Source organism: Podarcis liolepis (assembly GCF_965112155.1).
Source record: "Podarcis liolepis genome assembly, chromosome: 13".
Lineage (NCBI taxonomy): Eukaryota > Metazoa > Chordata > Lepidosauria > Squamata > Lacertidae > Podarcis > Podarcis liolepis.
This window is the reverse complement of record NC_139573.1, coordinates 1913033-1939903: the sequence shown is the minus strand read 5'-3', so window position 1 is coordinate 1939903 and position 26871 is coordinate 1913033. Positions and strand designations below refer to the sequence as shown.

Here is a 26871-nt window from a genome sequence, read left to right as displayed (position 1 = left end):
TTCGCGGCGCAAAGAGAAGCCGGTACCCTTCCCATCCTCCTTGCCCTCAAGGTACCCCCACCCCCGCGCCCGGTCCGGCCTGATCCATCAGCCTGAGTTGGATCCGGGCTGCAGCCTCCCCTCGTCCCGGTCTTCCTCGATGAGGGCTGGCGCCTTGATCTTGCCCTTCGCTTGGAAGGCGCGCACGCTGGGCGGCGAAGGCAGCGGCTGTCCCTGGCGCCGGATCCAGCTCGGGCGTGGCAGGCGGGGCCTCCGTCCGCGCTGGAGGTGGGGGGGCGCGCGTTGGGAGGCTGCAAAAAGGGCGCGCCCCGTTTCCCTTCCCAACCTGCCCGGGCCGAGAGGGGCGCCCAGGCCGCCTGTGCCCGACCCCCTGCGCGCTCAAAGCTCCCCGTCCAGAGCGCGCAGCTCTGCCCTCTCTCCGAGGGGTGGGGGTCCCGCCATCTCCCTCCCTCTTCCCCCCTCCCACCCCGCGCGCCGGGCGCGCTCCCCGGCTGGCTGGCTGGCTCGCTCTCGGGCTGCTGCTGCTGCTGGGCGGAGGGAGCCGCCGCCACCGCCGCCGCGACGCTGCGTCAGCCGGAGCCGCGATGGGGAGGACGGAGCAGCCCTGAGGCCAGGTGAGCGGCGGCGGCGAGAAGAGGGAGAGCCCCCCACCCCAGCCAGCCAGCCAGCCCAAGAGCCGCGCCTGCCTGCCTGCCTGCGCCCCCCTCCCCGCCCGCCATCCCGGCGTGGTCCTCCCCATCTCCCTCCCTCCGGCAACGTCGCCGCGGCAACGGGATGAGGCTGGGCTGGGCCAAGCGCGCAGGGATGCGGCGGGCGCAGGTGCCCTCCTAGCCCAGGCAGGTCGGCCCCGGTAGGCGAGGGGCCTGCGGAGGATTGGGGCGGCGGGAGGGGATGGGCGAGGTCTGGCTTGGAGGGGGGAGCTGGGAAGCAGAGAGACACCCCCCCCCTCCGCCGCGTCGCCTCCTCTAAGGCCTTTCTCTCTCTCTTTTTGGGCCCCAGCAGCCGCGACCAGCATCCCGCCTTCCCTCCCTCCCGGCCGGCCGGCAAGCGAGGCCCGAGGCCGCATGGAGGGGCGCCCCCCCGGCGCCGAAGCAGGGGCCTGATCCATGCCGCGGGCGGAGGACATGCCCCAGCGAGCCGGCCCCGGCTGCCCTCCCAGATAGCCCCCTCCGCAAGGGGCGCCGGCGGCTCCAGCCCAGCAGGTACTTAGCCATCGCCTTGTGGGGGGGGCGCGCTAGTCGTGGGGTGTGACGCATACCCTGCCCGATAGGGGTCTCCCTCGCTTGCCTGCTCTGGCTGAGACCCCAACTGATCTCTCTTTGGCACCCCACCGCAGGCAGGAGTGTCCCATCAGCAAAATCTTGGGCCTGAGAGGGGACCCAGGAGTCCGAGCTCTGGGCCGCCTGGGGGGGGGGGCTGAGACTCTCTGGGTCTGGCCCTTCTCAGAGCTGCCACCCCCCCCACTTGCACTGGGCCTTGAGTTCCGCTGAAGCCCACAGGCACCCCCCAGGAGGGTCTGGGGTACACCTGGACTGTTCCATCCCCTACAGCCAAGCCCAGAACTCCATAAGGCCACAAATGGAGATGGTTGCCTCCCAGCAAAAATATATGTTAGGCTAGTGGTCAGCAAGGCGCTCTCTAGCATTACTGAACGGTAAGACACTCCGCGTCTGAAACACCGGAGAACCACTGCTGCCAGCCAGTGCAGACACACTCAGCTTGGCGTAAGCCAGCTTCCTACATTCCTTCGCTCACGAATGCGTTCTGGGCCTGAGCTCTGAGATGGGTGGATCCACACACACACACACGCAGGAACACCTTTCTACCTGTCCCCCTCCCCCTAATATAGTCTCTCTCCCTCAGCAGAGCCCCCCCTTTCTGGGCACCCCCTCCCCACCGCCTGCCAGCCACCGGAAGATGAATGCAGGCCCCCAGGAAGCTTTGATCTCCGTGTTTCTGCAGTTCATTGAGGATCGTGGCCGCTGGGCCTACGGGGCCCTGAGCCAGACGTGCCACCCCCGGGAGCAGCTGCGCAACGAAATGAACCTTCTGTACCGCAAGAGCAAGGTGGAGTGGAAACAGAGCAAGGACGACGAGCCCAAGAAGAGGTAGGCCAGGGATGGAGGCGTTGGCCCCCAACGTGCTCCGCAGGCGCTGAAAAAGGCGATGGGGGGTATAGCGTTAGGCAGGGGTCCATACAAAGGTTGACCCCAGAGTTCACCCACCTGTGCTGGGCAGCAAAGGGCACACTCGGAGGGACCTGGGTAGCCGCCCGGCACCACTGGAACTCCCTTCAGCTGGAGGCCTGGCAGTGCCCAGCCCCTGAGAATCTTCCACAACAGCTGGGAGATCATTTCAGGCAGGCAGGATTCTGTCTTGGAACTAGCTTGGATTCGAAGTGGGTCTCTAAAGGATGTTGTGGACAGCCAGGTTCTGAGGGCTGCAGGCCAAATAGATTCAAAACACAAAAAAGACCAAAGCCCAGAATGCCTTGCTCTGAGCCAGGCCCAGAATAAACCCAAGAAAAACTTGGTGGTGCTTTTAAATGTCTCAGTCACCTGCGAGTTTGAGGCTGCTATTTTTGTGGAGTGGTGCTGCGACGATGGCTTTTATTTCCGTTTTTCTCAGATGACTCGCAAGGCTTGTTTTGATACTGGTGTCACTGTTGTGGTTTTTCCCTTGTTTCTCTTTCACAAGTCCGGTTTGAAAATAACTGCAGCTGGCCTCTTGATATGCCAGTTCCGATCTTGTGATGGTCTTGTATTTGACCTCATGCAAAGCTTCCTTGTGCGTTGCCTGTTTCTCTTGTGGCGTGATTGATCTAGCCACCCAGGTCCTGAGATCATACCTCGCTTATCTTCATTCCCAACGCTGTTATGGTGATGTATAGCAGAACAGTGAGGGGAGAAATAAGTTGCCTGCTTTTCCTTGATTGCTGCAGAACCTCAAATAAAGGGAAGGGCCTTCGCTTAGGCAGAGAGCACTTGCTTGGCATGCAGAAGGTTTGATCCCTGGTGACATCTTCAGGTTAGGCTGGGAATGGCCTTTGTCTCAAACCCTGGAGAGAGGCTGCCAGCCAGTGTAGGCAATACAGTGGTGCCTCGCAAATCCGTTCTGTGATTCTCTTTGTCTAGCGGTTTTTTCGTCTTGCGAAGCAAGCCCATTGAAGGATTAGCGGATTAGCGCTATTAGCGGCTTATCTGCTGATCGGATCAGCTGATAAGCGGCTTAGCGGCTTAGAAAAAGGGGGGGGGGAACCAGCAGGAACTCGCAAGACATTGTCGTCTGGCGAAGCAAGCCCATAGGAGATTCGTTTTGCGAAGCACCTCCAAAACGGAAAACTCTTTCGTCTAGCGAGTTTTCCGTCTTGCGAGGCATTCGTCTTGCGGGGCACCACTGTACTGAACTATATGGATGAGAGGACGGATAAGGCAGCATCGTATATTCATTAGAAATCAAAGTGAAAACATATTTCCAATTCCAAATCCTCCTTTTTCCTTCAGCGCTGCCAGGCGTTTTCCAAGCATGCTCTTCGCTCAATGAAACAGGCTAGCCTGCTCTTCCCCAACCCGGTGCCCTCCAGACATTTTTGGATTACAACATCTATCAGCCTCAACATCACACAGCCATGCCGGCTGGGGCTGATGGGAGTTGTAGGCCAAAATACCCGGAGGGCACCAAGTTGAGGAAAGCTGATGCAAGGAGAGGGGTAGTATGTAGGATGTGAAACACAAGAGCAGTCAAGTACAACATTCCTAGAGTGAACATGTTTACACATGGGGAGGAATGTTTGTCCAGCCAGCAGGTAAACTTCCTGTTTCCTTCTGGGCTGGGACAGACTTCCTCTGCATTCCCTGAACATTCCCACATAACAGAGGTGTGAGATCGTCAAGAGGCAGGGAGCTTGCGGGTTAAAGTGTGGAGGAGGACCATCAAGATGATGAACTTGAGGGAGTTGGGGATGTTAAGACTGGAGAAGAGGAGACTAAGAGATGACAGGATGACCATCTGCAAATATCTAAAGGCCTGTCCCCTGGAAGAAGGAACAATCATGTTTCCTGCTGCTCTGCGGGCCAGGACCCGAACGAATGGCTTCAAACTGCAAGGAGATTCCCACCAAATGTTAGGAAGAACTTTCTGGTAGTAAGAGCCGTTCAACAGTGGAACGGAATCCCGTCGGAGGTGGTGGATTCTCCTTCACTGGAGGCTTTTAATAAGAGATACATAATAATAAGCTGCTCATCGTGGGGTTGGACTAGATGACCCTTGGTGCCCCTTCCAACTCTACAAGTCTATGATTCTATGGAGAGGAAAGAGCTTAGAGCAGGGGTCGGCAAGGTTTAACGGCCATGGGCCGGATCACTCCCATGGAGATCGCCCGTGGGCCAGACTGGTGCAGTGCGATGCTGGAAATTGCGTCTGTGCATGTCCGCGGTGCCGAAAATCGCTTTTGCGCACGCCCAGATGCCGAAAATCGCTTCTGCACATGCCCAGACGCCAAAAACTGCTCCTGCGCAGAAGCGATTCTTGGCATCTGGACACGCGCAGACGTGATTTCCGGTATCTGTGCGTGTGCAGATGCAATTTCCGGTGCTGCTCAGCGAGTCGCCACGCTGTGCTGATTTAGTGCAGCGCGTGGGGGACTCGCCAAGCAGGCGGCTCGATTCAGGGGTGGCTTGTGGGCTGGTAAAAATGGCCTTTGTGGGCCGCATCCGGCCCATGGGCCGCACGTTGCTGACCCCTGGCTTAGAGAGTGATTCCCAGCAGCAACTTCACTGTTCCTGGAACCCACCAGTGCCTGGTGACGTCTCGCTGCCCTTGACCGGTTTTCCCGAGCGCCAGCCACCTGGCCTTAAAGCCCCTTGGTTTGTCTCCCCTACACCCCACCCCATTGTTATTTTTAAGACGCCCCGCTCTCTCTTGGCAGATGTTCTCCCCTCTGGCCCTAATCCGCGTGCCCTGGTGGAAGTTTCCCTGCCTGGACTAAGTGCTCTATATATAGCCCCTGGTGTTTTTCACAGGCGTTTAAAAAGCCCAGGTTATCCTCAGATAATCTGGGGGGGGGGGCAGGCCGCATTCGCTGAATGGTGGGGTGGGGAATGTGAGCCTGCCTTCCCCATCTGATGCAGAAAAGCTGCTCTAATGATTGGCTATTATTTGGAGGGGAAGATTGACTGTGAGATCTCAGGCTCAGACGCTCAGGCAGGACCCAGCAAGTGCCAGGCAGTGGGGGCCTGTCCTCACCGCATAAGAAGAGCCTGTTGGATCAGGCCCACGGCCCACCTAGCCCAGCATCCTGTTCTCACAGTGGCCAGGCAGGGGGGCATTACGGGGAAACCCAGAAGCAGGATTCGAACACAAGACCAACTCTCCTCTCCTGCAGTTTCCAGCAACGTGTATTCAGGAACATCTCTGCCTCCAGCTAGTAGCCATCAATGGTCCTCTCCACCTCCGTGAATTTGTCTAATCCTCTCCTATTTATCTGTTAAATTTGTATACCACCCTTCACCCCTAGGTCTCAGGGCGGTTCACACAACATAAAAATACAATATGAAAACACAGAGGACAGTGGTGCCTCAGGTTAAGAACTTAATTCGTTCCGGAGGTCCGTTCTTAACCTGAAACTGTTCTTAACCTGAGGTAATAATAATAATAAAAATATAATAATAATAAATTTGATTTATACCCTGCCCTCCACGGTCAGAGCCAGGCTCAGGGCGACTCTGACAGTAAAAACATAATGGGGGGGATTTAAAATACAGGTTAAAATGCAATTTAAAATGCAGCCTCATCAAAACCATAAGGGGAGGGAAACATAAGGGTCAGACAGAGTCCAAACCAAAGGCCAGGCGGAACAGCTCTGTCTTGCAGGCTCTGTGGAAAGATGTCAAGTCCTGCAGGGCCCTGGTCTCTTGGGTCAGAGCGTTCCACCAAGTCGGGGCCAGTGCTGAAAAGGCCCTGGCCCTAGTTGAGACCAATCTAACCTCCTTGAGACTTGGGACCTCCAAAATGTTGTCATTTGTGGACCTTAAGCTTCTCCGTGGGGCATACCAGGAGAGGCAGTCCCGTAGGTACGTGGGTCCTTTAAAGGTCAAAGCCAGCACCTTAAACCTGACCCTGTACTCCACCGGGAGCCAGTGCAGTTGGTAAAGTGTGTACCACTTTAGCTAGTGGGGCCTCTGGCTGCCGCCGCCGCGCAATTTCTGTTCTCATCCTGAAGCAGAGTTCTTAACGAGAGGTACTATTTCTGGGTTAGCGAAGTCTGTAACCTGAAGCGTCTGTAACCCAAGGTACCACTGTACATGATAAGGCACCTAAGTCAGTAGCCATCCCTGTCTCCTGTGGCAGTGAGTTCCATAGTTTATGTGTTGCACGAAGAAGGGGTTTATCTGTCCTGTGATTCTATCCCTCTTGTGTGTTGGCGGGTAAGATGGGCAGCTTCCACGAGAGGTACTGCCTCGCCTGGATTTCCTTGCGCATACAGTGAGAGGAGGAGGCTGGTTGAGGGAAGAGCGCTCTGCATATGTACAACGCAATTTGAATTTTCACTTGTTAGACACTGGAAAACAGGTCCTGGGGCTAAAGCTCGCTGAGTTCCGGGTCAAATCAAGCCTTTGCTGGCTTCAGCCTGCGACTGCGTGACTCAGGGGAGCATCAGCAAAAACAGTTCCTTGGAGGGGCTTTGATTTCTGCTCCAGACAGATGATTCACAAGAACAGTTTTGACATGGCAGCTGACTTTTACGGACAGGCAACCTTTCTGCCTTTTTGAAGAGAAAACATTTATGCAGTCCTTCCAGTTGCAAAGCATGGCGCAGTCTTGAACGTATTTGCTCCCACAGCAGCCCAGTGAGGTGGGCCGCTGCTGGTCCCATTTTACAGGCAAGGTGCTGAGGGGTTTGGGTTTTTTGGAGGGAGTGCAGTGGCAGATGACATGTTGGGCCCGTGTCCAAGGTGGGATCTGAACTCAGGTTATATTCCACAGTACCTCTAAGCTTAAGGCCAGGCTATTGCCTGCTTTTCTCAGTGGCTGTCACAAAATCATAGAATCTGTAGAGTTCCACCAAAGCTCATCTAGTCAGCAAAAGAATCCCTGATGTCCAAACTGTGTTTGACAACCTCCAGTGAAGGAGAGCCCACCACTTTCCAAGGGAGTCCGTTCCACGGTCAAATGGCTCTTACCACCAGGAAGTTCTTCTTAACTTTCGGTTGGGCTCTCCTTTCTTCCAACTCGAATCTGTGGGTTTGGATGTCCCTCAGTTACGAAACTCCCTTCCAAACCTGGACCCGAGTGGTGGGGCGTGACGTCAAGCAATTTCATCTCAGCCAGCTTTGGCTCTAACAGAAAGCGGGGCATTTTGCCCATGTTTTGTTTCACCCAAGGTCTTCGGTCCGCCACTGTGTTTTTTCCAAAACTCAGCAAGCCACAGTGGCTCTGAGAAGAAGAATGTGTGTAGCCACCGGAGGCTAATCCAGTCCAACCGCCCGTTTCCCGCTGCAGTTTAGCCAGCTGCCTCTTCTGGGAACCCCACAGGCAAGAGCAGAGGGCCTGGTGTTACTCCCCAGCAATTTCACATCCAGAGGCATGCTAATTTTGATCCCGGAGGTAACAGAGTCCATAGCTCAGTGGGCAGAGCAGCTTCTTGTGTGTGCAGAAGGGTCCCAGGTCCTGTTCCTAATGGCATTTCCAGGTAGAGCCAGAAGACACCCCATTCTGGAATCTGGAGAGCCTCCTCTATTCAGTATGGACAATTTTTGAGCAAGATGGGTTTGTGTTCTGACTCAGAATAAGGAACTCCCTATCAGCCTAGATACGCATCATGGCAGCTAGTAGTGGCCAGTCACAGCCTCCGTTCAAAGTCTAACTCCTTCACAGTCCAAAGTTGGTGGCCATCTCTGCACCTTCTGGAAACAAATTCCCTAGTTTGACTAAGTACTTCCTCCTCTTCTTCCTGAATCTATCAGTGTCGGGAGAAGGCCGGCAATAACTCCCAAGGTGTCTGTGAAGTTAAATCTTTATTGAAAGAAACAAAACAGCTCAGGCCCAGTGAGCACAGCAACTCTTCCCAGTAGGTCTTACCCCCAAATGAGGCAGTTGTTGTTGTTGAGTCGTTTAGTCATGTCCGACTCTTTGTGACCCCCTGGACCAGAGCACGCCAGGCCCTCCTGTCTTCCACTGCCTCCCGCAGTTTGGTCAAACTCATGCTGGTGGCTTTGAGAACACTGTCCCACCATCTCATCCTCTGTCGTCCCCTTCTCCTTGTGCCCTCCATCTTTCCCAACATCAGGGTCTTTTCCAGGGAGTCTTCTCTTCTCATGCGGTGGCCAAAGTCTTGGAGCCTCGGCTTCACGATCTGTCCTTCCAGTGAGCACTCAGGGCTGATTTCCTTCAGAATGGAGAGGTTGGATCTTCTTGCAGTCCATGGGACTCTCCAGAGTCTCCTCCAGCACCAGAACTCAAAAGCAATCAGCCTTCTTGATGGTCCAGCTCTCACTTCCATACATCACTACTGGGAAAACCATAGCTTGAACTATATGGACCTTTGTTGGCAAGGTGATGCCTCTGCTTTTTAAGATGCTGTCTATGAGGCAATTGCCTTCCCGCAACTCTCTAAGTCCCCTTCTTCCTTCCCAAGCAATCTAAGGCTCCTTCATCTTGTCTCTCTTTGCTCCATCCTCTTCATACCTCTCCTGTTTCTGGGAGACCAGAAGGGGAGGGAAGCTGGTCACAGCAGGAGGTGGAGACCCCCCTGGCTTCTTCAGCAGCCTGCCTTACCTGTCTCCTGGCCCTGCTCCTCTCCTGCTTCAGCTTCTGCCGCTGAGTCTGCACTTCTCTCTGCCACAGCCTCTTCCTGCTTACTAACCTCTGTGGCCTCTTCAGCTTCCGACATCTTCTCTTTCCGGTCTTCACCATTCATCCACGCTAGGTTTCTGCCACCAGTGTGAAGGGGAGGCTGCTGTTAGCAAAGGAAGCCGGCACAAAACCCCATGGCTGGAAGTTGCCCCAGTGAGGACGTCTTTCCCACCCTTCTCTCGCAAGGCAGGCAATCCTGAAGGAAAAGCTCTCTGCTGTCCTGGGTCTGTCCCCACAAACTCACTGAAGATCCTGCTCCCTTGCTCGCGTAAATCGGAAGTTCTGGACATGGCCCATGGCACAGTGCCTTATCTGTCCCCCTCCAGCAGGCTCACTCATTGATGCTGCTCCTCCAGGTGCCATTTAGAATTTCCCAGAATGCCTGGGAGCGCCCAACGAAGTGCTGCCCCAGTGCTTTGTGGGAAATGAGGTTAGCAGCTTGTAGCTTTCTGCCACCTGGTGGGGAGGGTCTGGAGCAGGTGTTGGCACCAGCAAGTCCTGCTGGAGCTCTGGCAGATGCCCAAAGATGCCAGCTGCTGAACACCTGGGTGAGGGGATAAGGCTGCCTCTGCCTGGGATTTGTGTCGTGGTAACTTTTTACTCATCCTCTTCCCTTGTCGTCTTGGATCAGGCTCAGCCTAACCCCGTCCAAGTCCTGCCCTGTGCACCAGCCAAGCCATCAAACCCTGAGTCCCACTCCCTTCTGCCCCTCTCCCCCCACCTTCAGCTTGTTTGACCTTCCTGAATTCCCATTTTGATCTGCCCTCTTCTTCAGTTTGTCGAGGTGGCTCTGAGTGCTCAGCCTGGCCTCCAAGAGGCCAGGAGGGAGACCCCCTCCACAGCTACCCTCGCAGCTTCCTCACTCCCACTTGTCCCAAACAGAGATAATCAAACCTGCTTGGGGTGGGGATTGTTTCCCCCCTCCCCTGGTTCGCAGGAAGTGAAGGGTTAAAGGCACCAGCAGGCTGATGTTGCCTGGCTCCTGCAGGTCACCCAGACGCAGTTTCCATGGAAACTGCTGGGCCATCGCCAGCATCCTGCTGCATCCTCAGACTTTTGGTACCCAGGACCCTTCACTCCAGCGAATAAAACCAGGGAAGAGAAAGAGAGGAGATGCTGAAGGTCTGCCAGCAGGAGGCTGGGAGAGGTGTGGCCAGAAGGAAGTCAGGAGGAGGGTGGCTGAGGAAGGAGGAGGGTGGCGGCGCATGAGAGGAGCAAAGATGTCTGTGGTGGAATCGTGATGCGATGTCAATGGGCGGGTGGGTGTGGAGGGGGGAAAGCTGGGAGGATGAATGGCGGTGAACAGGGGGTGGGAGGTGTTGGGTTGCGTAGGGGAGGGAGGGGTCTTAGAAAGGCAAAGCCCCAAGTGGTTTGGGGGCATTATTGGACCAGCTGTGTGTGGAAAGGTGTGAACAGCACCTATTTGACATGCAGATGGTCCCCATCCCATTCTGAATCTCTGGAGTGCTGCTTCCAGTCAGCACAGAAGAGACTAAGCTTCCTGGAGCAATGGCTTAAGGCAGCAAGTTTTGCAGTTGCCCAGAATTCTTAAGGGACCCTGCCCCAGAGACCAATTCCTTGCAGTTCAATGGCCTGCTAGTTTCCTTCCCGAAACAAAAACAGTCCCAACTGAAGGTACCCTGCGAATCTTTCTCAGTCTGGCCTGTCTTCCTTTGGTACTGGTGCAGCCGCTGTAAAAAATGTGGACTAACAATGTAGGGAAAGGCCTGCATCTGGGCCAAACATTGCGGCTGACCTAGCTGTCTTAGGCTAGGGGCTTAAGGCAGCTTTTGCCAACCCTGCCAGCTGGGGGCTGGTGGAAGTTGTAGTCCAAAGCATCTAGAGCACACCACGTTGGCGAAAAAAACTAACTTAGGAGCTGGGCAGGATGCAGGAAGGCAGTCTGTGGAGTGAGCAGATAAGAGGGGACCATTCGGGAAGCAGGGTGGGGCAAAGGCAGATGGGCATGAAATACGCTCTTCCCTCTCTCTCTCTCTCCTCGTCTGGCCAGCTCCTTTCTTGCTTGGCTGTGGAGATTGCTACAGGCAGGCACTCGCTCCTTCCTCCTCCGTCTCACCCAGATCTGGTGTGATGACTGGAGGGTGGGATCTGGCGATGCCAGACTGACTGGGCCTCAGCCAACGTCTCTCCGAAAACCAGGGAGCAGCTGAGGGTTTGTTTACTCGCCCAGCATCTGCTGTTGGCACGTGCCCTGTCTTCTCTCCTGTCTTCTCTCTGCCACTGTGCCAAGACACAGAGAGACAGAGAGAGGGAGGGAGGAAGGGGCCTGCGGGAAGGGGCTGCTCATCAGGGATGAAGGGGCGTTTGGGAGAAGCCACTCCCAGCCCTTGGCTCTTTGCCAGCTGCAGCTGACACACTGCAGCACATTTCTCTGCTGCCGGCAAGTGTGATGTGGATGTTGCTGTGCAGGGGGGAGGGGAAGGTAGGGGGAAATGCCTTTAAAAAAATATATAATGTGGTACATGGAGGCAGGGTTGGGGAGGGAATGATCACCCTGATTGCTCTCCCTCCACTCTATGTTTCATTTGCTGGAAATCAGGGGTGGAGTTGTGCTCAGGTCCTCTCCAGAACATCCTTCGCTTTGTGGAAAGGTTGCAGCATTTGGGGGTTTTATATTCGGAGGTGAATAAGGGTGTGTAAATGACAAGAGGTGTGTATATATTAATGCATGGATACAGTGGATATAAAGCTCTCTTTTTTGCCTCTCACAAGTTGTAGTGATGGCCACCAGCTGGGGTGGCCCTACAAGAAGATCAGACAAATTCATGGAGGAGGGGGAGGCGGCCACTGGTTACTGGCCACAAAAGCTATGTTCTCTCACCCACCCACCCAAAAGTATCAGAGGCAGTTTTGAATAGCACTTGCTGGGAATCACAAGCGGGGAGAGTGCTGTTGCACCCAGGTCCTGTTTGCCGTGAGCTTCCCAGAAGAGGCACCTGGCTGTGAGAACTGGACTGGATGGGGCCCCCTTTGGCCTGATCCGGCAGGCTCTTCTTACGCTCCGTCCCAGCCCTCATTCCAGAAACCAAGGGGCTCAAATCACCCCCTGGGTGCCTCAGTTAACTGAGAGGCAGTCCTGATCACAGTGGGTGATCTGATTTCTTTTTAAAATGAAAAAGGGGTTGAGGTGGTGGGAGAGAGAAGAGGCTCTTTGTGCAAATGGGGACACCCTTTTGGAGGAATGCGGGGAGGGAATCATAGACTTTTGGGGCATCGTTTTCTTCAGTAATGACAAGTTCAGTTCTTAACACAGCTTTGGCCCACTTGAAGATCTCCAGGTGTTTTAAACTACAACTCCCACCAGCCCTTGGTAGCACAGCTGTCTGATGGGAACTGCAGCCCAAAACATCTGTGCTAGCAAGGGTGGGGTCACACACACACTGCCCCCCCGGGCTTCCCAGCAGTGAGAATATCAATGCACGGCACTTCCTAGGGTTCGGTTTCCTTTAGAGGAGCGAACATGAGCCTCTGGTGGAGCCTGGCCTGTCAGAGAAGTGGAGAGCGTCGGTGGAGGCAAAGGGAGCAGGTGTTTCCGCAAGGCAAGGGGACAGAACAACCCCCCTGTGAGGAAACACCGCAGGCCCTTTTTGTTCGGAGAAAGAGGCAGGGGTGGCCACCCACCCAGATGGCTTTAAAAGAGGATTAGACAAATTCATGAAGGATACGGCTATCAATGGCTATTAGCCATGATGGCTGCGCTCTGCCTACAAAGTTGGAGCCACCAATGCTTATGGATGCTAGTTGTTGGAAACTTCAGGGGGAGGTGACCGTCTCAGGCAGCAGGATCCACAGGGCAACAGATCTGGTCTCCGAGGAAGGCATTGCCTCTGTTGCTCCCGACTGCAGCACGTTCCTTGGAGACCACGTCTGCCCCCTCCTTGGTGTAGTTGTTTAGTCCTTTAGTCGTGTCCAACTCTTCGTGACCCCCTGGACCAGAGCACGCCAGGCACTCCTGTCTTCCACTGCCTCCCGCAGTTTGGTCAAACTCATGTTCGTAGCTTCGAAAACACTGTCCCACCATCTCGTCCTCTGTCGTCCCCTTCTCCTTCTGCCCTCCATCTTTTCCAGCATCAGGGTCTTTTCCAGGGAGTCTTCTCTTCTCATGAGGTGGCCAAAGTCTTGGAGCCTCAGCTTCAGGATCTGTCCTTCCAGTGAGCACTCAGGGCTGATTTCCTTCAGAATGGAGAGGTTGGATCTTCTTGCAGTCCATGGGACTCTCAAGAGTCTCTTCCAGCACCAGAATTCAAAAGCATCCATTCTTCGTCGATCAGCCTTCTTTATGGTCCAGCTCTCACTTCCATACATCACTACTACAGTGTCCTCTTGGCGAATAGGAGGTGCTGCTGGCCCCCTACCACCCCTGGGGAGGAAATGGCAGGGAGCAGGGGCCACGCTCTGGGGTCTCCTGGTGTAATCAGAATGAGCCCCTTCCCCCTGCAATGGCCTTTTATCCCCACTTCAACTGACAGGTGAGGTTGGTTGGATTCCCTCCTTGTTCCTGATGTAGATCTTCACTCACCCCGTCTTCCCTGGTGGGAGGGGGGCACCATTTTGTGCTGTGCCTCAGGTGTCAAAACATCTTGGGCCAGGCCGGACCTTTGGGGCACCTGGCTGGCCACTGTGAGAACAGGATGCGGGACCACTGGCCTGATCCAGCCGGCTCTCCGTGTGCTTCCACTTGCTCGGCTCTCCTGGTTTCAGACAAGGGACATTCCCAGCCCCGCTGGGAGATGCTGGTGACCCAACCTAGACCTTCTGCGTGAGCTGCCTTCCTGCTTCTTCCAACTGCCAAAAGCTGCTTGTTTCTCTCTCCTACACAGAGATGTGCAAGTTTCTGCACACACTTCTCCTCCCAATTAGCTCCCATTAAGGGCCATTCTGGGCTATTATCTAGCAATCTCCTTCACAAAGAAGCAGTCAGGTGGCTTCCCTTGCAGGTACCCTGAGAGGAGGAGTTCTTCTAAGGTCAGCCGGGTGCCACAAGGTGTTGCTTAAGGCAAACCCCGGAAGAACAGAAGCTTATAGTGGGTGTGGGGCCAATTGAGGAGGGCAGCCTTGCAGCTTCAAGCCACAGCTGTGACAATCTCCCTCCTCATTGCAAAAGTACCACATGACACCAGCTCTGCCCTCCACCCTCACATCACTTTTATTGTGGATGTGTGATGGTTTGTCCTTGCGCTTGCATTATAAACAATTATCAGAAGTCCCACTTTGGGGGCATTTTTGTCCATAAAAATAAACTAGGAATAACAATATGGTTGGCGGCTGCAAAACTTTCAGGGCGGGCGTTCGGTTTCATTTCCAACCGATGCAATCTCCGTGAGTTCCTGTTGGAATCTTAATTTTATGCTTAAAAAGTTCCGGTTTATCTCGTCCATATGGCAAAAACACAGTAACATTGGGAGAAGCATCGCAGCTAATAAAGCAGAATGATGTGTGGACACAGTCCAGGATAAATCCGCCTCTAATGTGCCCTTGACTGGGACGCAGGTGGCACTGGGGGTTAAACCACAGAGCCTAGGACTTGCCAATCAGAAGGTCAGCGGTTCGAATCCCTGCGACGGGGTGAGCTCCCATTGCTCGGTCCCTGCTCCTGCCAACCTAGCAGTTCAAAAGCACCTCAAAATGCAAGTAGATAGATAGGTACCACTCCGGCGGGAAAGGTAAACGGCGTTTCCGTGCGCTGCTCTGGTTCGCCAGAAGCACCTGAGTCATGCTGGTCACATGACCCGGAAGCTGTACTCCCTCAGCCAATAAGGCGAGATGAGTGCCACAACCCCAGAGTCGGTCACGACTGGACCTAATGTTCAGGGGTCCCTTTACCTTTAATGCGCCCTTATTGCATCAGTAACATGGATTACTTCAATACTAGAATTGCTAGTCTACTGACATTTTAATTTTTTGAAAGCCTTACATTGCTATTGCCTATTTCTCTTACCGATAATATTGTTTTCTCTTTTTTCATAAACCTCTTTGAGGTGGTTAGTTCCCCCGCCCCAATCAAGTGGTGTATAAAATTTTGTGATATAAATAAGCACTGGTGCAGATGAGTGTGTGTGTTTCCCTCCCAACCACCCGTTCATGAACTTGAGGGCTCGGTGGCTTTGTCCTCACCCCTCTCTGCTTCTTCCTCCGCAGTTCGGCCAAGGAGCCCAGCGTGGGGAAGGTGCGGGACGTGGCCTCTTTCCGCCGCCACTTCAGGATGGGGTTCATGACCATGCCGGCCTCGCAGGAGCATGCCCCGCACCCCTGCGCCAGCAGCATGGCACCCCGCTCCCTCTCCTGCCACTCGGTGGGCAGCGTGGACAACAGCTCAGGGGATGCAGCCGCAGGATCCCGGAAGCCGCCAGCAAAGCCCAAGCGCCACCCCAGCACCAAGCTCAGCGCCGAGGCCAAGTCCGCCCTGGAGCCGGCGGGGAGCAAGAGAGGAAGTAAGCAGGGGGACGGGGCTGCCCTGAGAAGCAGAGTCAGAACGTGCCGGGGGGCCCAGGGTGGCATTTAGGGTGGCAGGGCTGTGTTGCTCGGAGAAGTTGTCAAGCAGGCCAGCTTGACTTGCCACCCCTGGGGCGCAAGCTGCCTGCTGGACTTACAAAACCAGCCGGCAGTGGGGGGACGGGGGACATGGTGGGGAGAAAACACGGCAGCAGGGGTTACCCGAGCAGAAGACAAAGCGAGGGACCCCATTGCCTCACCTCAGTAGAATTCGAAAAGGTTCAGAAAAGGAACACGGAAAACAATGGAGGGGATGGAGGGACTTCCTTTGAGGCAAGGAAAAGGTGAGGAAGAGGGGATATGATAGAAGATTATAAAATGATGCCTAGCATGGAGAAAGCGGACAGAGAAAAGTTTTCCTCGCTCTCTCGTAACACCCAATGAAGATGCACGTTGGAAGATTTAGGACAGATAAAAGAAAGTGTCCCGTCTCTCCGTCAAAGCGTGTAAACTTTGGAACTCGCTGCCAGAGGAGGCAGGGGTGGCCACCAACTGGGATGGCTTTAAGAGGACGGGACAAATCCATGGAAGAGGAGAGGGCTATCCATGGCTTCTAGCCACAATGGCTCTGCTCTGTCTTCACAGTTGGAAGCAGCAATGCTCCTGATTAGCAGTTGCTCGAAACGCCAGGAGGGAAGAGTGTTGCTCTTGTGCTCAAATCTTCCTTGCTGGTTTTCCATTGAGGCTGCTGGACTAGATGGGCCATTGGCCTGATCCAGCGGGCTCTTCTAATGACGACTGTGTTCTCCCACCACCATAGGAGGCTTCTCGCCTCTGAATACGGGTTGCTGGGAATTGCAGGAAGGAAGAATCGCTGCCACACTCAGGTCCTCCTTCTGAGAACAGGGTGCTGGACCATCTGGGCCTTGGGCCTGGTCTTTTGTTGTGAGCTGTCTCAACTGGGGAGGGGGACCACAAACAAGCTGCGCTGTCCCAGCCCCTGAGCGCCTGGGTGAACCTGCCTCAGATCCCAAGGTGAGAGCTGGGGCAGTTTCACCAGGTACCTCGCGGGCAGAGGCCAATGGGGCTTGTTTTTGCAACAGCGCAGTTTATCGCCAAATAGCAATGTTTCGTTGGCGATACACCGCGATGTTGAAAAGCTGATATCGTCCAGCGCTAGTGGGCCCCTGGGAGAAGCATCAGGGGGACTGGGTGCCCCCCCCCCCGCATTTCATAAGGCTGCCTGGGAAGCTGCCCATCATTCCCAGAGAAAGAATGACCTTGGAGATCCAGCAGCAGCTCAGTTTGCACCCGGACGCCACCTCTCTTCCTTTTGCAGCACATGGCACCCCCCAGAGAATCCTGGGAGCTGTAGCTTGTTGCTGGGAATTGTAGCTCCATGAGGTGTAAACTACCATTGCCTGGATTCTTTGGCAGAAGTTTTCGATGCACGGTGTGTACACAACTGGAGTATTGCATGTGGGTCCTGGAGCTGAGCCCCCCGCCTCCTTATCCTGCCACCATTTGTCTTGCTTTTAACGCATGCCCTTTTCCCTCCTTCGCTGTTCCCTTTCTCCACCAGCTTCCCATAAGTCAAGCACAGAGAGCCGAGAATCGGGGCGCAAGGTTCCCCCGCAGAAGCCAAAGCGCAGCCCCAACACCCACTTATCTGTCTCGTTCGACGAGACGTATTCAGGTCGACTTCCGGGCCCCGCTGCGGCCGGGGCAATGCAGCGCTACGGCCGCGCCTTCTCCCACAGCCAGGCAAAGGGCTCTGACGCCGAAGAGGACGAGCCCGTGTACATTGAGATGGTCGGGGACATTTTCCGGGGACCTGGCCTCCCATCCCAAGCGCCCCCCACAGCCGACGAGGACTCTGACGAGAGCGAAGCCATTTATGAGGAGATGAAATACCCGCTCCCTGAAGAAGGCGGGGGGGAGTCCCGCCCCAATGGGGCCCCGGCCTCCCCACGCCACCGCCCTGTGAAGCGGGAGGCTGCCAAGGCGGCAGTGCCACCGCCAGGCACCAAGACGTCCCCCTGCGAGATCCCTCCACCCTTCCCCAATCTCCTGCAGCATCGCCCCCCACTGCTGGCATTCCCCCAGGGGAAGAAGGGGTACAAACCCACAGGTCAGGATGGCTCCAAGCTGCCCGTCCCCTGCCACAGCAAGGAGGCGCCCTCTGCCCCCATGACCCCACAGGTCCCCAGTCACCACCACCACCAACACCACCACTCACGGAGCGGTGAGAGCGCCGCCCTGGGGCCCTCTGGCCGTGCCCGCAGCCACTCCACGCCGCTCCCTCCACAGCCCGCAGGCCAGAGCAAAGGAGAGAAGGAGCTCCCCAACTCCCACAGCATGATCTGCCCGCCGGCCAAGCAGGCCCCGGCGCCAGTGCTGCCCGCGGCCTCCGTCCCCTCCATGCTGCCGGTGAAAGAGAAGCCGGCTGTTTCCTACACCATGGTGTACTCGGCGGTCAAGGTCACCACGCACTCCGCTCCGGCCGAGCAGAAGACGGAGAAGGAGATCTCGGTGCTGCACGGCCTGCTGTGCGCCCGCCCGTCCACCGTGCCGTCCTGCAAGCAGGTACAGCGGGCGTGCACGCTGCCCGACCCTCCGCCCCTGGGCATGGTCTGGACTTACCCTGCACCCTGCGTGGGCATGAAGCGCCCGCCGGCATACGAGAGCGTCAAGAACGTGGGCACCAAGGCTTCATCGGCGGTCAAGATCCAGCTGCAGGACCGGGCATTCACCAGCATCGCCTGCTCCCACGTCCTGTCCAGCGAGGAGTGCGGCCGGCCCCCGTTGGGAGAGGAGGAGCCCTTTGGATGGGTCCTGCAGAGGAGGATGGGCTACGCCAGCCAGAAGGGGAAAGAGCCGGAGAGTGAGTGTGGTCCAGAGGCACCAACCCTTGGGCGGGGCAGGTGGGGGCAGGGAGGCAATTCTGGCTGGTATTCTAGGGGTTGGGAGGACGAAGCGTTGATGAAGCTTCTCTCCTGGGGAAAATGCTGCCTTTGGCCTGGGGTCACCCGCAGGCTGGCACTAAACCAGTGAGGAGGAGTGTGGTGAGGAAGAGCAGCCCTTCTATTGGGGAGTGTGGCTGAGTTTTTCCATCCCTTTTGGGCCCAGCTGCCAGCACTGGGAGAGGGCGGGTTTCCTCCCTAGGTGACCCTTTCTCCAACCACTTGCAGAACGAACGAGGCTTCCCGTCTAACAAGAAGTCGATCCAGAGAGTTTTGGGTTCTGGCGGCATGCCTCCCTGCCCAACCTCCCCAAGGCTCCACTGGTCCCTGGGGATGCACATTATGCAGGCCTCCTGCGCTGGCTGACCCTGTCAGGCAGGTGTGAGCATACGCGGGAGCTTTCCCACCTCCTTGTGCCCGTTCCTGCCTCCCTCCTTGAGCTCGTCTTCCCCCGACTTTTCAGAGGCTGCAGAAGGCCCCCAAGGCTGGGACAGTGGGGATGGTGCTCCACCGAAAATGGAAAAGGAAGAGAAGGCCCACCAGCCGCCGGTGGTCCTGCAGTCGGGCATCCCTGTCCGCGCCCCGGGGCCGGAGGGCCTGGCTGCCAAGATGCCAGTGGGGAGGACAAATTTGCCCATTCCCTGCCAGACCTTCCCTGCCTGTCATCGTAATGGAGGTGAGGCTGCCGTTGCCGGGGGGCTTGCAGGGGCGGGGGGGGGGGCTTGCAAGGGGGCGCAGCCTTGCTTTTGCGGGGTGGGGGTTGTGAGGGATCCCTCTTTGTTCTCTGCCTCGTTTTGGCTGCAGAACTTGTATGCGATGCAGCTGCAAAAGAAAGGAGCAGGTGACCTTCAAATGAGGACAGACTGCAGCAAGCAAGTGCAGGGTGCAGGGGAGAGAGAGGAAGAGAGAGAGAGAGAGAGAGAGAGAGAGAGAGGAAAACACACAGAGAGAGAGATGTTTGTTCACTTGTTCATCATGCCAGGCTCTTTACTGCTGGGGGCTATTCCCGAGGGTCCCTCGTTCCCCCCGAAATCCTGCTTTGCTGTTGGGGTTGAGGGGGAACAGAGGATGCTACCTCATACTGTGTGACCATTGGTCCACCAACCCAGTACTGTCTACACTGACTGAGAGGGACTTGTCCAGGTTTCAAGCCATCGGTGGCTGAACTTGGGAGCTTATGCATGCAAAGCTTGCTGAGCTACAGACATCCCCCAAGGAAAGAAGAGGGAGACTTCCTTATTTTTGCTTTATTCAGTGTACAAGGCTGTTGCTCCCTTTCAGACACGTTCCTGGCACGCCTCCTCTTAGAGAGAAAGACAGGCAACATCTGGGGCCAGCCATGATAAGGGGGAGGGAGTGCTTAGTAGGGGGTCCCATTGCTCAGTAGTCTGTTTCCTGCTCTCCCCTCGCACACCCCAGATTTCACAGGGGGCTACCTTCTGGGCCGCTCGGCATCCACCTCTGGCGTCCGACATGCCGTGATTCACGCGCAGAGACCGTGCAGCCACGCTCGGGACCCAGCCAGCCTGGTATGTTGGAGGTGAAGGCCGGTGGGGTGGGGGTTGAGTGGTTGGAAAGGGTTGGGGCCTAGTGGCTTAGACCGAGGGATTCTGTGTGTGTGTGTGCACACCTACGTTTCTCTGAAAACAGAGAGGAAGCCTGTTGTATCAGGGCCATGGGGGACATGGCAGCAGGAGATCAGGTCCTGGGTGACACTGGGTGGCGCCATCTTCATTTTTAAGGGCTGGCAAAAACCTTTCCCTTTTATCTCCGATTTTTGGCCCTTCATTTGAAGGATTTAGAGAGTATCTGCAGCCTCTTTCAAAGGATCAGGATCAGTAAGATCTGCCCGTTATTCGTACAGTGATGGTTTATAAAGTTTCTTTGGGTTGTGCTGATTGGTTAGAGTTTATCATTGTGCTTGTAAATACACTTTGGGTCATTTTGTTAAGGAAAGCAACAAATGAATATTAACAAAGAGCAGCGACACTTAATTTTACAAATGCGTCTCCTTTCCCAGATTTTGTGGGGGAAACAAATAGCTGCAAAATTACTTGCGCTGTTTTGGTGTGCGTAGGAGTAACGTAAGACACAAACTGTAGCGACATGAACTGACCCAGACCCAGCCATTGTCACCTGAGGCCCTTCTCCAGGAGCCATGGGGGGGTCCAGAGGGTGGCGACAAGAGAACAGCCTTTTCAGCAGTGGCTCCCTACTTGTGAAATGCTCTCTCCAAGGAGGCATGCGTGGCGCCATTTTTGTCTATGTTTAGGTGCCAAAAAAACCTGTCCTTCCTGCCTGGGCTTTTGGCACTTAATTGGAAGGGCTTGGGGTATCTGTGGCCTCTTTGTGGGGCAGGACCCACCTGTTATCTGTGCCAGGGTGGTTTTTTAGTTTTTTTCTTGGTTGTACTCATTGTAATTGGTCTGAGTGATTCTGTTGTTTCTGTAAGTTGCTTTGAGTCACTTTCACGAGGAATGCAACAAAATAATAATAATAATACAGTGATGCCCCGCAAGACGAATGCCTCGCAAGACGGAAAACCCGCTAGACGAAAGGGTTTTCCGTTTTTGAGCTGCTTCGCAAGACGAATTTCCCTATGGGCTTGCTTCGCAAGACGAAAACGTCTTGCGAGTGTTCCGATTTCCCCCCGCTCCCCCCCTTTCTAAGCCGCTAATAGCCGCTAATCCGCTAAACTGCTAATAGCGCTAATCCGCTAAGCCGCTGATAGGGTTGCTTCGCAAGACAAAAAAAACACTAGACAAAGAGACTCGCGGAACAGATTATTTTCGTCTTGCGAGGCACCACTGTAATAATAATTCATAGGCTAAAAAAGGAGGTGTAGGATGAAAAGAGATAGAAAAGAATCCTACTCGGCATATGAGGTTTCCCCCTTGCTCTGCTGCTCCACCAACACTACAAATTTCAGCAGGACATAGGCAGCTGACATGCCAAGGCTGGCTCATAATCTATCTTGCTCATAATCTATCTTGTGGAGTGAAGTGCTTCCATTAGTGCAAAGATTTTCAGCTGCGCAGAGGAACTTCCTCTCTTCCTCTCCTTGCTAATCTGTTCTAGGTCCCCACCCCACCACGCTCCAGAGCATATTTGGGGAGGGCAACAGATCCAGCTGCTTGTGTCTTAGAGCAGCCTTTGCCAACCTGCTGCTCCCCAGATCACTTCGAACTAAATCTCGTGGTCTGATGGGACTACAGATGGGTGGGGCTCATGGGACACCTGGCAGGCCCCATGTTGGCAAAGGCCGCATCAGAGGAGGAGGGCAGCCTTGCTGGGGACATTTTTTCTCCCCCCCCCCCTGCCCACCTCCAATGACAATGTCCTCCCAACCCCTTTTTCCCCCTGCAGGCCTTGCAGCACGCACAGCTGCCGGCGTCGGGGGCCCCACAGAGCTCCCGCGAGAGGGATGGGAAGCTGCTGGAAGTCATTGAGCGCAAGCGGTGCGTCTGCAAGGAGATCAAAGCACGGCACCGTCCCGAGCGCAGCCTGTGCAAGCAGGAGAGCATGCCCATCCTGCCCAGCTGGCGGAGGAACACGGAGAACCGCAAGTCCGGGACGCCGCCCTGCCGCCGCCAGCAGACGGTGCTGTGGGACACGGCCATATGACAGTGAGTGGGGGCTGAGCCCCAAGGAACCTGTGCCTTGTGCTGGCCGAGCTGAACACATCGTCGTCGTCGTTGCAGGGCTGACTGCTGGCAGCATGGTGCCCTGCCTGCCCCAGGGGGCCCTCCTGGCCTGGGACTGACCAGAGACTGCCTGGGCTGCCTGGGGGCCAGCTCCCTGCTGAGCTATGACTTTTGGCGAAGGAGAGGGGGATTTCTCCTTGGCGATATCACGGATGGAAAAGAGATAGGGATGGATGCTGGAAGCGCCAGGCAAGACACTCCCATCCTGGTGGACAGCCAGCTACCGCCACCGCCGCTGCTGCCGCTGCTGCTGCCTCCCTCCGAGGATTCCCTGCATCAATGGCCACAGCCACACCACAGAGGCAGCTGCATATCAGAGCCAAGCAACAGGTTGCCTGTTTGGAACAGCTGCCCCCACCTCCCCACGCCAGAGCCAGCTGCATCTATGCCAACTGACTGACATCTAAGACACCAACACTCGCCTTTCTTAGGAGGTTGTGGGCGGGGGGGGAGGGCGGGGGGCGGCAGCAGGTGTAGCAGCCGTGCTGTGGTTGCGTGTGTGTCGGGCGAAAAGATAGCCGCCTCCTCCTTTTGCCAAAAGATGATGTGGTTAAAAGTGCCAGGCGCACTTCCAATCGCTCGCACGGTTTTCCCCCTTCCATCTCTGAAAATGCCACTTGGGAGTGGATGTTTTGGGGGCGGGCGGGAGGGAGGGAGGGGGGGCTGCAACTTCACATTGGGTGGGGGTGGGGTGGGGGCTGACTAGCGGTGCCTGAAATTTCTCCTGCTTTTCCTGAACAATTTGGGAGGAAAGAGGGAGGGGAGAGAGTGGCTGAGCTCCCAAACCTGTTGTGCTGAGGTTTTTTTTGGGTTAGCCAGTTTCTGGAGAGAAAGAGAGAGAGAGAGAATTGTGGAATGGTAGAGTTGGAAGGGACCCCAAGGGTCATCTAGTCCAACCCCCTGAAATGAGAATGAGAGAGAGAGAAAGGAGAGAGAAAGGAGTGAAGGTGCCATCTTGTTCCACCCTGATGCTTTGGGTTGTCATGACCTTTGACAAGCCTGTAATATTTTACCTGGTATTTTTACACAATTATTTAGGCCAGGGATAGGTTAAAAAAATTTTCATAGCAAAGCTAAATAAATCACAGAGCTGAGCCTTGTCTCTCTACACACATGGAGACTCTTGTCTGCTGTCAATTCTCAGCTCTCTTTTTTTAAAAAAAAGGTATGACACCCCCCCCATTCGCTTACGAAAATGAAATAAAATAAGCAAAATCAAGCCACTTCCAGCCTGGCAGTGGAATTATAAAAACACAGCTTTCTAATCCATTAGATCTGAGAAAAGGGAACAGACTTTGGGTGGAAAATGCACTTCTTCAGATCTCCCCATACCCCACCAAAAAACCCCCAAATCTCAAGTAGCAAAAACGTTTAATAGTTACAGATGTGACCTGCGATAGTGTACTCCTATCCCCACCTTTTTCATTTCCGATACTTTCCAGATCCAGCAGGTTGGGTTGATTTTAGAGACTCAAGACGTGAAAATGGACCTTGCCCAGCCTCTCATCTCCCACTGATTCTACTCAGTTAAAGAATTCCTTTAGGCTGATTAATTTTTCCTGCCAATAAAAGCAAAGTGGAAAGTCTGAGAGAGCCTGGAGAAGATTCCACAATGGAAACGGCATATCCTTAGGACTTGGCTTAGGTTCAAATGACTGTACTACGATTCTGCCACAATTCAAAGAGTGCTGATGAGAAAAACACAGGTGGGCGGAACTGCCTTGATGCCTTTCGTCCTCTCTTGACGTTTTTTTTAAGAGGGGTGAATCTCCATCCTCAGCTCAACATTAGCTCCTTGCTGTGGCAAGAAGATTCTGGCCCTCTCTGGGCACTGGAGGACTCAAGAACTCTGTGGGCTTTATTCATAGCAGGTTAAACACAGGGTAAAGAACGTGATGTAAACTAGTGCCAGACATCATAATACGCTAAGTGTGACATGCATTGAACACCTCATGTTGGGGGGGGGGGGGAGGGCAGGGATAAAGTTATTTAGACATTGCCCACTTTCCCCCTTCGTAGAGCTAGTCAACAGAGCTCATTGTGGGGGGTGCCCCAGAAGACCAGCCAGTGTTGCCCAGCCTGTCCCCCCCATCCCCAACCCCCAATTCACTTGGTAACCCTTTTTAAACTCACACGGATGTAGATCATGAAGAGCGCTTCCAGACTGTCGCAAAGGGCGCTTTCCGTCCTCTTGCGATAAGGAAATCATGGGGGAGCCCTTGCTTCAGTGCAGTGCTGCCTAACTGCCCTGCAAGCAAATTGGTGTGAATGAATGCTCAATAAACGCATTGTCTGGAAGCAGCAGTGTGGGATTTTGTCAAAGCAATATCATGCTCGTCCTTTTAGTGGTCCACGTTCCCCCTGCCCACTTCCCCACCTGCCTCATTCTCTCCGCAAACGCCATCTCTTACTCCCAGTCCCATCAGTGTCCCCTTCCATATCCTTCCATTTGCCTGGCATCAAAACATATCCTCCCTGATTATGACTTCTCTTTCTGCAGTCAGTGCTTTGATGGGAAACCTCAGCTGGAGAGGTCTGTAGGTTGAACTGAAACAATGTCTATACAAGCATTTTTAGTTGGTGTTTTTAAAAGCTCATCTTTGCCAACCTAGTTGGGTTATGGGAGGGGGTGCAAGTCTTCTTCATATCCATCTCAGCACCACTGAACTCATCCTTTCTCTCACGTCTTCTTCCAGCTAAGTGTAAATCCATTAGCCACAATTTCCTGTTAGCGTCCGCAAGACACGGCTGGACCGGTTGAGGCGCTGGCATGAATTAGAAACTAGGGTTACAAACTGGGGAGGGGGGAGAAGGGAAGTATACGGCACCACTGTAGGGCTGGGGGGAGGGAACCCAGTTGGGAGTCCTGGGTTTTATGTTCTTAACCCTCCCGATTTAAATATTTCACAAGATTGTCTAGCGTAGCAAGATGATGAAACTGCTTTGCAAAAATATTTATGCTGGGGATTCATGGGAGGGTATTTATATATTTAAAAAATGATGGAAAGAAAATAAAACTGTCACGCTGGGTTGCTCTTCTGAGGACTAGTTTCTTGCACTCAATGCTGGGTTTTCCTTTAAAAAAATATATATTTACAGGAAATTATCTGCTACCAATTCAGTGTTTTGCAGCAAATAATTTGCCAATCTGTGCACCCCTGCCCCAATTTTTATTGACATCTTCTGTTACGGTAAAGATTTCAGCAATGCACAGGAACCCCCGGGCATCTTGCAAAACTGCATTGATTCAAATGGATTTGTTTTTCTGCTTTGGACGGGGCTACACAAGACCCAACGAACTTCCATGGAAAAGTGCTGTAGAAAGATTGGTGCCAGCTTCCTGATGGTTCATATGGATTCATCCTCTCAGCCACCTTAAAGGATCTGCTTCTGTTGAAGGACAACTGCCATGGACAGGAATAGCCATGGGCATAGCTGGGGCGGGGGACAGCTGCCCCCCAGATCAAGTAAAACAATAGAAATACTTAACCAACTGACCGATCACGTCAGTTCTGCCCTCCAAAAAAGTCCTGCCCTCCCCCCACAAAATCCTGGCTAGGTTCATGGGAATAGCCCTGCTTGCAAGCACCTGAGGAAATAATATTAATAGATATTTTAGAGGTGGTTGTTTAGTCATTTAGACGTGTCCGACTCTTCGTGGCCCCCTGGACCAGAGCACACCAGGCACTCCTGTCTTCCACTGCCTCCTGCAGTTTGGTCAGACTCATGTTAGTAGCTTCGAGAACACTGTTTTTTATTGGAGGCACCTGCAAATCTTTACCTCTTGTAGGAATTGGCTGTGCAGCATCAAACCAAGTTTCATCTAGCCTAGACAGTAGCCAGCTGCCAGATTGTTGCCTCTATACAGGGGCGAACCCAGGGGTTGGTTAGGTTGGCCCCCGCCAACGGCCCAGGCCCAGGGAGGTGTGAAAAACGCGCCTTTCTACTCTGGTTTGGAGCGACTAGGAGCCCGTGGCAAGGGCACAAGGGACAGGGTATGTGTGTTCCAATACAGCTCCTTGCCGAGGGTGCAAGAGAGCCTAGCTATGCCTCTTCCTCTATAGCCTCCAAGGGGAGGAACACAGTTTTCTTCATCCCCATGTACCTGATATGAATAGGCAGAGATTGCCTCTAGACCAGTTTAGCTAGAGAGGTCTGTCCAATGGCTGTTAGTAACCTTTGGACAGACCTCCTCTACAAACATTTCACACAGTCCTTTTCTAAAGCAGCCTACGTTTAGTGGCCATCTTCACATCTCGTGATAATGAATTGTGCAAGTTAACTAACGTATTTTATCTCCTGATTTAAGCAGGGCTGTTTAGTTTTTCAAAAGAAGTTGGTTGAAAGGTTTAACCCAGGGTTCAGCAAACTTTTTCAGCAGGGGGCCGGTCCACTGTCCCTCAGACCTTGTGGGGGGGCGGACTATATTTGGGGGGGGGGAGGAATATGAATTCCTATGCCCCACACATAACCCAGAGATGCATTTTAAACAAAAGGGCACATTCTATTCATGTAAAAACACACTGATTCCTGGACCGTCCGTGGGCTGGATTTGGAAGACGATTGGGCCAAATCCGGCCTCCGGGCCTTAGTTTGCCTACCCCTGGTTTAACCTGACATTCCACCCCCCACTCTATGTTTCAGAGTCAACCCCACCCAAGACAGGCTGTTATCTCCCTTTAAAAGGTGGTGTGAGCAAATTGGAGGCTCCCCCATTTTCTGAACTCCAGAACCAATCTTGAAATATACTCTGCTTCTTTGATGCCCCAGTTTGGCGAAGGTAGTTTTGTGAAATGGCAAGAGGCAGGCTGCATTTTCTCCATAATAATAATAATAATTTATTATTTATACCCCGCCCATCTGGCTGGGCCTCCCCAGCCACTCTGGGCGGCTTCCAT

General features: G+C 54.3%; 2 protein-coding genes and 1 long non-coding RNA gene across 6 annotated transcripts in view; 2 read left to right on the top strand and 1 right to left on the bottom strand.

The window, feature by feature from the left end:
* UFSP1 (UFM1 specific peptidase 1) overlaps window positions 1-9446 on the top strand; it is a 224494-nt gene extending 215048 nt beyond the window's left edge. Inside the window, exon 3 of the mRNA XM_083472878.1 lies at window positions 8117-9446. The gene's annotated coding sequence lies outside the window, so the exon portion shown is untranslated. The remainder of the gene's footprint in view (window positions 1-8116) is intronic.
* NYAP1 (neuronal tyrosine phosphorylated phosphoinositide-3-kinase adaptor 1) lies at window positions 523-25002 on the top strand. Of its 4 annotated transcripts, none has more exons than XM_083472585.1 (8): window positions 523-614; window positions 1003-1202; window positions 1864-2108; window positions 15013-15305; window positions 16889-18190; window positions 18733-18945; window positions 19689-19798; window positions 21636-25002. In XM_083472585.1, the coding sequence occupies exons 3-8, from the start codon at window positions 1918-1920 to the stop codon at window positions 21891-21893; spliced, it is 2367 nt and encodes a 788-aa protein (XP_083328711.1). In that variant the 5' UTR covers window positions 523-614; window positions 1003-1202; window positions 1864-1917; the 3' UTR covers window positions 21894-25002. The 4 variants fall into 4 exon arrangements, with proteins under 4 accessions (XP_083328711.1, XP_083328710.1, XP_083328709.1 ...); XM_083472584.1 differs by lacking the exon at window positions 523-614 and adding an exon at window positions 687-840 and having other exon boundaries at window positions 1867-2108; XM_083472583.1 differs by lacking the exon at window positions 523-614 and having other exon boundaries at window positions 687-1202; window positions 1867-2108.
* LOC310692245 overlaps window positions 23328-26871 on the bottom strand; it is a 45288-nt gene continuing 41744 nt past the window's right edge. Inside the window, exon 3 of the long non-coding RNA XR_014518669.1 lies at window positions 23328-24738. This is a non-coding gene — a long non-coding RNA (uncharacterized lncRNA). The remainder of the gene's footprint in view (window positions 24739-26871) is intronic.